Source organism: Sorghum bicolor, chromosome 5 (assembly GCF_000003195.3).
Source record: "Sorghum bicolor cultivar BTx623 chromosome 5, Sorghum_bicolor_NCBIv3, whole genome shotgun sequence".
Classification (NCBI taxonomy): Eukaryota; Viridiplantae; Streptophyta; class Magnoliopsida; order Poales; family Poaceae; genus Sorghum; species Sorghum bicolor.
In genome coordinates, this window is record NC_012874.2 from 68,484,954 (window position 1) to 68,496,273 (window position 11,320).

Consider the following 11,320-nt stretch of genomic DNA (forward strand, 5'->3'; position numbering starts at 1 on the left):
GCTGAGACGGCCGGATCGATCGGAGGGCAGATGTGGATGAGACGCCGGCCGTAGCTGCTGCATTGCCGTTCTGTTACTGCCTTCCATTCCATGCTATGATGATTGGGAGGGAGGGAGGCATGGAGACGACGACGACAGAGTTTTCGTGTGAAATCGATCCTTTTTAATTTTTCCCTGCATTGTTGTCTTTGTTTCTGTTGTGTTCGTCAGTCAGTCAGTCAGTCAGTCAGAGGCATTTCTCTGCTTTTTTTCATTTGTTGGCTTTTATTTATTTTTCGTTTTTATTTTGATTGATTCGCATGGTGTTCAAAATTGTATTATTGGATGGAGAGAGATGCATGATGATAATGTGTTATGGATAGGCGTAATCAGGGATTATAAGTCGTGCCTGCGTGTGCCGTAATTGTTGCCTCTGCTTGCCTTTTATCTTTCCTAGCTAGAGATGATAGGATAGGATCGATATTATATCATACTCATCAGCTCGGTAATACAGTAAGTAATTACTAGCCTTGTGAAGATTTTCTAAACTTGAATTCTATGTATCATGTATGGACACATATATATGCTTCTTCAGTGCAAGCAATAGGTAAAGAAAACCTGAAAATTATCTAAATATAAGGGGAAAATAAAACAGTATACTACAGTTCTTGTTTAAAATTCAGAAATGGCAAACACAGCTGGCGCATAGCTAACCGCAGAAACATATATACTCTCTTTTTTACAGCTATCCATAAAGATACTAGGAACTAGTATATGCTTTCTTCAAAAAAAAAAAAAAACTGCATCCCACCAAATGTGTGTAAACCACCAGCAGATGTTTTTTTTTAAAAAAAAACAAACAAACTAGTTAATCTAGTTGTTTGACAATAAAAGAGAAGTTTACTGTTGGCAACGCGATTATTGTTGCAAATTTTCCATCAAATCACCAGCGCGTAGGGCTGTAGCTGCAGCTGGTGCTGCACACAGCAGCCAATCATTTTCCCTGCCATGCTATGATGCTATGCGGCGGCGGCGTTACAAGCCCGAGTAGCGCGTCCTAGCCTGGGTGTTCTAGACCCCCTACAACTTACTCAGAAGCGCTTCCAATACAGAAACCATCTATACATATTAAGGCCCTGTTTAGTTTCACACCCAAAATTTTTTAATTCATCCCATCAAATCTTTGGACACATGCATAGAACATTAAATGTAGATAAAAAAATAAACTAATTACACAGTTAAGTTGAGAATCGCGAGATGAATCTTTTAAGCCTAGTTACTCTATGATTAGCCTTAAGTGCTACAGTAACCCACATATGCTAATGACAGATTAATTATGCTTAATAAATTTGTCTTGCAGTTTCCTGACGAGTTATGTAATTTGTTTTTCTATTAGTTTCTAAAAAAACCCTCCCGGCATCCTTCCGACACATTCGATGTGACACCCAAAAAATTTTCATCCCCAATCTAAACAAGCTCTAATTGTAGTGTCACCTAAGCATTTTGCTGATGTGGCAAGATAGTTATTGAAGAGATAGAGTAAAAATCATAGAAACTAGGTCTAAGTTAGAAACCATGTCTACATGAAATCCAAGACATGAAGTGATATGATTGGCTGAGAATAGAGAGAGAATGAATGTGATTGGATAAAAAATATTTTATAGAAACTACCCATTGGAACCATAGTTTTTATATATAGTGTCTATAAAAATTAATAGGTATAGAAACTATATATAGTTTTTAGCAAATGCAGAAACTATCATGGTTTCTATAGACATTAATTACAGTGTCACCTAAGCATTTTGCTGATGTGACAATGTAGTTATTGAAGAGAGAGAGTAAAAATCAAACAAACTAGGTCTAAGTTAGAAACCATGTCTACACAAAATCCAAGACATGAAGTGATATGATTGGCTAAGAATGGAGAGAGAATGAATGTGATTGGATATAAAAATATTCTATAGAAACTATCCATTGGAACCATAGTTTCTATATATAGTGTCTATAAAATTTATAATGGGTATAGAAACTATACGTAGTTTCTAACATTGGGAGTGCCCTTATAGGCCTTGTTTAGTTCCGAAAACTTTTTGATTTTCGGAACTGTAGCACTTTCGTTTTTATTTGACAAATATTATCCAATCATAGAGTAACTAGGCTTAAAAGATTCATCTCGTGATTTACAGGTAAACTGTGCAATTAGTTTTTATTTTTGTTTATATTTAGTGCTTCATGCATGTGCCGCAAGATTCAATGTGACGAGAAATTTTGAAAAAAATTTTGTTTTTTGGGTGAACTAAACAAGTCCGCAAAAAAATTTCGCGACACTGTAGCACTTTCGTTTGTTTGTGATAATTATTGTCCAACTATAGATTAACTAGGTTCAAAGATTCGTCTCGTAAATTCCGACCAAACTGTACAATTAGTTTTTATTTTCGTCTATATTTAATACAATATGCATGCGTTTAAAGATTCGATGTAACGAGGAATCTTAAAAAATTATGGGTTTTTAGGTGGAACTAAATAAGGCCTAACATTTTTGCATGGAAAACTATGAAAGGTCTAAATAATGTCTTGTTCGTGATAAATAACTAGCAGATTCGACTGATAAGTTAAAGCGATGCATGGACGATCAGATATAACTGAAGCCACCAATTAGCTGACATCGATCCGAACCTTGGATAGGAATGAATGATACACCTCCTGCGTATAATAAGCAACAACCCAAAGAAAAGGCGAACCAGCAGAATGTGGCCATATATTATCTCATGCATATATATGGCCTGTTTGGTTTTTTTTTCTTTTGTCAAACACTTATTTTCAAAACAGCTTCATGGGTGAAGCTGTTTTTCCTCTCCTCTCACAAAGACATAAGTTGGATGAAGCTAGAAAAAAGTAGCTTATTGCAGCTTCTCCCTCATTTCTCTCTCAACTATGCATGAAGTAGTTGGTGAAGCTATTTTGCCAAACACTTTCTCCAAAACAGCTCAGCTTCATCTAGAAAGTCACTCATGAAGCTATTTTCTAAAAAAAACAGCTTTACTAGTGAAGTTGAGCTGTGCCCAAACAAGCCCATACTATACCACACGCTTCTCTAGTCAAAACCGCAAACGATCGAGTCCTTCATATACACGAGTATTTCGCATCACCCATCGTTGAATAACTAGCTGGATATAAATATATATTTATCGGTTTTTTTCTGAAAGAGAAGGAGAAGAATAAGAGAATTGCTAAAGTTAAGGTGTCTGAATTTTAGTTTTCTTTTGGACGACAGTTATTGCATATGCTATATATTAAAATTTTAGTTTTAGTTTGATTTCTGTAGACACAATATGCAATTTTTAAATCTAAGAATAAAAAACCCCGTTAGATAAAACTACAAACCTGACAAAATTTGATATGTGTTAGTACAAAGACAACTTAACAATTTATAATTATTTATATAGTCAGACAAGGATAAAATTTTGATATATATTATGACACAAAGACAAATAACAAATCATAAAAATGATAATTTAGTTGTGTACTAATTGGTGGTATGAGAGCATTGTCTAAAACTATCTTAAAATTCAGGCACCTAAAATACAGAAGTAAAAGCATAAAGAAAGTTTGTTTCACCAGAAAACGGTGCTTGAGAAACTTGCTTGACACAGGCAGCAACATCCTATCGTAGGCAATCAAAATTCAACGACTGAGGCCTTGTTTAAATACATCCAAAAACCCAAAATTTTACAAGATTCCCCATCACATCGAATCTTGTGGCACATGTATGGAACATTAAATATAGATAAAAAAGATAACTAATTACACAGTTTACTTATAAATTACGAGACAAATCTTTTAAGCCTAGTTGCTCCATAATTAGATAATGTTTGTCAAATAAAAACGAAAATGCTACAGTGTCAAAATCCAAAAAATTTTTGGATCTAAACAAGGCCTGAGATTGTTGGCCGGTCTAGATAACTTTGTCAGAGTCCAAACCAGGCCCACAATAGAACTGGAACTGGAACTCGTTGAAATTGTTAGGCCAGTTTTAATGGGGAGTTTGCAGAAGAATTTCGTGAGGATGAAACTCTCTCTGCTCTGTCTACCTCTTCCAAAAAAAAAATAATGTTTTGGATTTGGACACAAAAATTAAGGAGAGGTGAAAAGGTGTGGTACGTGCACACATACCAAAGGAGAGAGGTAGGAAAAAAATAAAGATACAGATATATATTGGAAAAAGAGAGATGTATTTAGGGAAGGGAAAGGTCCATATAACTTATGTTGGCCCCATTTGATTTGCCCTGCGAAACTAAAAACACAGCTGGAGAGTAATTTGAGAGACAAATCTTTTAAATCTAATTAGTCCATAATTAGATACTAATTGTCAAATAAGATAAAATTGCTACTGTTAAACTTTAACACCCCTAACTAAACACCCTCTAATTCGCAAAAATAAATAAATAAACTAAATGCGAATTTCAAATATTTTGAGACATGCAAATTTTAAGTAGTTTTGGAACGGAAGGTACGCACGAACGCACTAGAGATAAGCGTCGGCTGTGAGGAAACCGAAACTACCGACCCACCGGCCCGGTTGTCGTCCGTCGCCTCCTACATAGAAAAATGATGGGATATCCATCGTCATCTCATTTTGGTGGGGCTAGCTATGGATGCCAGGCAAAGCTCCCAGCTACGTACACTACATCGATCCATACTAAAATACAAGGTATCTGGCCGTTCAAAATTGGTTTCCAGACGATATAATAGCTCAATTTAAAAAGACAATATTCACATACATACTTGCTTAATTTCTATTACTAATCCAACATATAAAGTTGTTCGTTTAGTTTATCATCACATAATTTTAAGACAAGTATCAGAAATTTTTAGTTTATCATCTCATCTCTCCAATTTTGGAAATTGGAATATTTTAGTTTATCATCACAGCATTTTTATTCTAAAAAAATGAATATTTTTATTCTATGAATGGCAGTTTTTGGTTTTTTGTGGGCCTGCAAGATGGCGACCTTCCCTTGCTGCTGCTTGCTGATGCATCGACTGACGCGACCTTCGCTTTCTGCTGCAGCTGCTGCATCTTCATGCATCGACTGGAGTGTTTGTCTACGCCCTCAACGGATTCGACAGCGATGGCCGTCTAGAGCTTGCGTTCCAACACGTTCCTCAACGGATTCATTTATGCTCAATTTCTGCTCTTTATCAGATGTATTTTAATACTTTTGATTGTGAGGTCACTCTATCATAGAGTCTAAAATTATTTATGTAATTAATTGTTTTTGACTCTATAATAGAGTCTTGCATTGTGAGTGCCATAAGGCCAGTCTCAGTGGGGGTTTCACCAGGATGTCATGCACATTTATTAGAGCGTCATGTCAACAAAACTGCACTTTTTTGCATGAAACGAAGAGGAGAGAGAAAGAAGTAGTTTCACCATGGTGAAACTCCGCTGGCGTTGCTTCCCACGCGGTGAAACAGGATGAAATCCCCACTGAGGACTATATCGTTTCACCATCTTGCATGTGATCCAATCATTTTGCAGTAATTAAATGATTTGCCCAGCCTAGGAAACATCAAGGTAAAACTTATGCATTATGGAGGTTGTTTCGTTATTCGTTTCATTGATGCTCTACAGCAGATTTGTTTGAAACAGGCCATTGAGACTGGCCTAAGTGTACGGCCAAAAGTTCATATATTGGTGTAATGTTTTTTGACATAAATAGTTCGTACTACTTGTACAGTACGTTAGATGGGCTACACAGTAGCAGGCCGACCCAACACGACCACCTGGCCCACCTCAAAGCACGGCCAGTCATCAGCCATGACCACACTTGGCCCACTGGGCCGCAGGCACACAAACACTCCTTCCCTTTCCCTTTCTGACATCAGACACATTTCCAAAAAAAAAAAATCCACTCTTAACAAAGTACAACTTCACAATTACGTCCAGAAGATCCATAATCTTTATCAACAGTTCAAAACAAACGTCAGGCTCTGCTGCACTGTTGGTAGCACAACGTGCTCTGCTATTCCTATATGAATTATGAATGCATGCATGCCACTGTGACGACACTGCGTCCTCTTTCTCTTCCAGGGTTTTCTCTGACAACATGGGGTTTTTTCCCCTACATTTTTAACCACCATAAAAAAAATACATGAAACTATTATCACAACATGACACAGCCGTCTTCTCCGTCAGCCATTGTCTGTTATTCTGTAAGCTATTCACAGTTTTCCCTACAATTGCAGCCGAGATCAATTGATGTCCAATCTGACATCACGATCGTTTGACTGTGGGTACTGTCAACAATTCAGGTCAGGTGTGTTACTCATAACTCTGCCACCTTGCTGTCTCACTGGAAAAAAAACATGAAAAGGAAAACAGGTTTTATTGAAATTTGCCAAAATTTGAGAGATGACAGAAATAGGTTTCACTAAAATTTCTAACTTCCAAGACTAATGTACAAAAAAAATAGGTACTGATGATAGTTAAAAGTGAACTAGTTACAACTGTCTTTCTCATGAATAGCACCAGAAAATGGATGTAAATAACACAGGATATAATTTTTTATTACGCTGTATCAGATTTATTGGGTTACCATCACAATAATCAAGGTTCAGGAATGGTAATCACCTCATCAGTGAGGAGAACACTGTCCAACACAGCAAACCCTGCAGCAACGCCACCCTCATTTGAAGAAGAAACTTTGGTGCGCATCAAGTAGCCAGACTGATTATTCAAGATCACCTTATCTTTGTTCCTGAGACAGATCATCAAAATAAGAGTGGCAGAATCATTTTCACTAGGGAAAAGAGGGTAGCGTGACATATTTGTAGCCATATAGTAGGGACAAAGATTTGAAACTTCACTGATTTAATTACCGCAAGTAGGCTCCATATATTCCTAGCTCCGAGATTGTAAGGTCCTCAAACCAATCACCACCTCTAACTAGAGGAGTAAGAGAGGCTTTTGGAAAAATCCTCTGCATCAGTATGTACGCTGCAAGTGACTCCCCCTGTTCCTTCTGGAGTTTGATCAGCGTGTCTCGCAAATCATGACCATATATGTTGTTCCCTGAAGGAAATGATAAGGAATTCAGAATCCTCAGGACATTTACCACCAAACAGGATCTCTCAAAGGCTAAGAAAAGATACCTCCGCCTTCTCGCTGAGGCTTCAAGACAAACAGATCAGGTTTCTCTATTGCAGATTTCACAATCTCTTCATTATCCAAGCTCCATAACCCTGCAAAACTCTTGCGTAGTTTGGCAATGTCCTCCTTGTTGTCAAGAAATCTGTAGATAGATCAGGCACAGGTTTAGGTTCTGCTGATGCTCTAATTTAGATCATGAACAATGAAATTCAGAGTCGGTCAACACATTTGAAGTATAGGCTACACCACTATAAGGTAAGATTCCAGTTGATCAATGATGTTGTAATTTGTTTTGTTGAAAACCTAGTGCAACTGTGAAACAGTGGAATATCAACCAGCTAATCACCCATTAGTACTGAGAAAACTCAATCACCTTTCAAGAACATTAGGTTTTGCTAGTTCTTGCTGGATCTTTTTTGTTCCTACTAAATGGTAGGATATCGAAGGGCACTTTATTGCAGATGATTGTTCCATCAGAAGCCTCGCTCTCCACTCCTGGAATATGATAATATTATGTCAAGGTGGAAAAGTGGTGTATTATCATAACAAAACACATCCTCAATCCAAGCAATAAAACCATTTGGGTAAAATAGCTTTCTAACAGAGACTGAAATCCATGCACAAAAGAAGTTCACTGCTTCATCAAGGAAAGTGAAACTAAGCAACATCGCAACAGACATATGATGTTTTCAGAACAATTACAGGAATAGTTATTTTCACTCAAAATTCAGAATATAATTCTATAGTAAGGTTTTGAACTAATAAATATTAGATTGCATACCACTTCTGAAGGGTAATCAGTCGGTGCATACCCAGCTCTGAAATACACAACAGCCACTGTCCGACCATCTCTGCAATTCATAAATTTACATACTAAATACTAATAGTAATAATAAGCCTTTCTCCATGTCTGTATAAGATACTTACATCACAAGTGTTCCATCTGTAAGAACCTGCCCTTCAGCCTCTACTTGTGCCAATGTTTTCCTTATAGTTGCCACACCATATGTGATGGCTAGTTAAGGAAAGCCACATTTTTCATGCTGTCAGATGCTCTTAATACAAGACAAAAAATAAAGGCAGATGGTTACCGAACACTTTAATGGTTCTCTGAAGTTATATCAAGCAGGCAATATGTTGAAAGAATAATACAGTAGTGTACAAACAAGAACTCAACAACTTATTAGTTTGTTGTGGACACGAGCGACCAAACCACAGACAAGGAAACACTGTGTCACAAATACAATTTAGTTAATAACTAAATTATAAGTTTTTTTTTTCAACCCAGAGATTGAAAATCTGACAATAAAACTGAAAAGAAAGCAAACATAAAGAGGATATGATTCCTTCAGATGATTGACAAGCCAGTACTGGTCGTACATATTCCTTTCTTCAGGTTGAACAACCATCAAAACAACAGCACTGAGCGACAAAGAGAACAAAACATGTTAATTGACACTTACATTTTCTAGAAATTCTGAATAACACATCTCATGCTGCATAGAAAAGCATCGACCTGTCATTGTTATACTCAGCCCATGCTTTGCCCAGTGCTTCAGCAAATTGAGTGGCTGCCCAATTCTGTGGAATCCTTTTAGGATCTAGGCCTAATATTTTTCCATACTGGTTCAGTAAGGTCCTGCAGTATCAAAGTAATATTATCTATCAGTTTAAGTTTAAGCATACATAATACCAAAACAAGGAAATCCGGTCATTGCTACAAAATAGTAAATTATGAATGTGTCGCTGATTAATTTTATTTTCGCTCTCATGGGACAAGCGACATTAACTCACTATTTATCACATCTGACTATTTCTGAAGTGGCACACCATTACAAGTTACAGTTAGAGACTTTGAAACTCTAATATGAAAAAATCATGGTTCATGGTTGTAATGATAAGCTGAAGCTTCCAAAAATCCGTAGTCTGGAATTCAAATGTAGGTAACATTTATGTAAACATAATAACTCTGTTAACCACTTTGGCTAAGTAAAGGCATTCGCCTGGATTTTCTTATAAGCTCAAGAGAGAACTGAAATGATCAGCAAGTTTTCCATCTACAATTGTACCACTATCGAAAAAGTCTACAAATGCATCTTTAAAATATCTCAACAATCATCATAGTGAATACAACACCTGTTATGGTCAAAAGAGATTGCCAGAAAAAAAAAAACGCACAGAAGAAAACAAAACAGGATAATTCTACCATGAGAGAGGAAGAACGGATAGTAAATTGACCTGTGAAGTTCACTGACAAGGGAGCCAAGGCCAGGAAAGGATGATGAAATAGTGTTGAGCTCAATTTGAAGTAGTGAATTGGTTTCAGAATCCAGCATATAATCCGATCGGTGCAATCCTAAGCGTATATCCTAAAAGTGTATCAAGCACATATCACTGGCTGGCTAAAAAACAAGAGAAAGTTTCAAGGATGCATTTCCCGAAGGTCGAACTGAGACGCAGAAGCTAACAAGAAACACTTACCTCTTTCTTATTTATTGGCATCATCTTCTCATGAATTTGTAGCAGCCTTGCGGTAAATTCATCAACCTGCTTTGTTCTGAAATAAGAAAATGTAAGTCACTGAACCTGAAACCATTATATAGCTGGGAAAATGAAGAATAGTCGGGCCTTCGGTGACCTGACTAACAGAGAGTTATATTTTCTTCAAAATTCAAGGCAACAATCTTGTCATGGAAAGAAATCAGCTGACAATCTAATCTACTCATTGTATACTCTGAATGAACAAAGATATACACGACATTGGTACCGAAAGAACCCAGTGTATAGATTTCAAAACTTGCCTAGACAAAGCAGCTTGCAGGAACTCCCCATCCAAGCTGACACGATCCACGAGCTCATTGAAGATAGGAGCCAGCTCGCATGCTTGCTTCCAGAACGATGCTGGAAAACGCGCTGGAAGCAGTGAGAATGGAGCGTGAACCAGGCCAACCCCAGGGACCGTTCCTGATCTCTGTAAGTGGCAATATAAATGCTGATCAGCAAATTCTGCGGTACTTATAGCTTACAGGAAATGGGGACATGCCGTTTACTTGGTTTCATTGGTCATATCAAAATCCGCCAGATACTAGCAATTAGCAGAGTGGCGACGGCTAAGACATGTTGGAAAAAATGTTTCTTTTTAACAGTGAACTGCATTACTGCAACTTGGCAGGCTGGGTACTCTATTGTTCCATCCATCAACAAGCCAGGGCGCCAATGAACTAGAAGAGAGCGCCCAAAGATGCAAACTTTTTCTCGTGGCAAGATTGCAGCACATTTCACAACACAGTTGGCAAGATTGCAGTTGCAGCTCATTTCACAACACGCTGACTAACACTAGCAGCCATTCGATCCAGGACCGTGAGGGGGCGACTGGTGAGGCGTACGCACCTGATTGGCGCGATCTCCGACGACAAGCCCGTGGACGGCGCACCACACGGCGGCATTCTCCACCATCTCCGCCAGCAGGGCCTGCTGCTGCCCCGGCGTCGCGGCCCCCTCCTCCGCCGGCGCGACGCCCGGGCGCGCCTCGGCGCTCATCGCGGCGCGTGCCACCCGGCGCCGCCCGCGTAGCGCGGCGGGCGGCGCGAACGAGGCCGCGGCTGGGGCTGGGAGGCGGCCGCCGGCGCGGAGGCGGACCTGGTGGTGGTGCGAGACGCAGGGGGAGGACATGGCGTTGGGGGGAAGGAATCGATTCGAAGGCGGCCGGGCGCTCCCGCGATTTTATTGTTATGCCGTCGTGCTCCGGCTTCGTCGTGCCTCGCGGCGGCCAAGGTTCATGGATGTGGCGGGTCAGAGTTGCGAATCTCCGGCGGTCGGGCGCGCGGGCTCAGACTCAGAGGCGTCCAGGTGCTTCCTCCTCGAGTCGTCACGGCGTCAGGGCGGACGTTGCTGCTGTCTGCTGATGCCGACCCCTCCTGCTCTTTCGTATATTTTCCATGTTTTTTCCTTCCACCGTGAAGGCTTGTTTAGGTCCCATTTTTTTTTTTTTTGATTTAGGCCTTGTTTAGTTCCAAAAAATTTTGCAAAACAGGTACCGTAGCACTTTCGTTTGTTTGTGACAACTATTGTTTAATCATGAACTAACTAGGCTCAAAAGATTTATCTCATCAATTCCGACCAAACTATGCAATTAGTTTTTATTTTCGTCTATATTTAATACTCCATGCATGCGTCTAAAGATTCGAC

The 11,320-nt window shown here is 39.1% G+C and overlaps 1 protein-coding gene across 1 annotated transcript; it reads right to left on the reverse strand.

Annotated features, from left to right (window-relative positions):
• On the reverse strand, positions 5,898–11,027 carry LOC8068348 (glutathione synthetase, chloroplastic). The gene is made up of 13 exons (XM_021460719.1): positions 10,523–11,027; positions 9,934–10,103; positions 9,614–9,689; positions 9,371–9,501; positions 8,649–8,771; positions 8,474–8,554; positions 8,060–8,140; positions 7,914–7,983; positions 7,506–7,627; positions 7,135–7,274; positions 6,862–7,054; positions 6,614–6,740; positions 5,898–6,335 (listed from the first exon to the last, which is right to left on the reverse strand). Exons 1-13 carry the CDS (start codon positions 10,802–10,804, stop codon positions 6,333–6,335), a joined length of 1,599 nt encoding a protein of 532 aa, XP_021316394.1. The 5' UTR covers positions 10,805–11,027; the 3' UTR covers positions 5,898–6,332.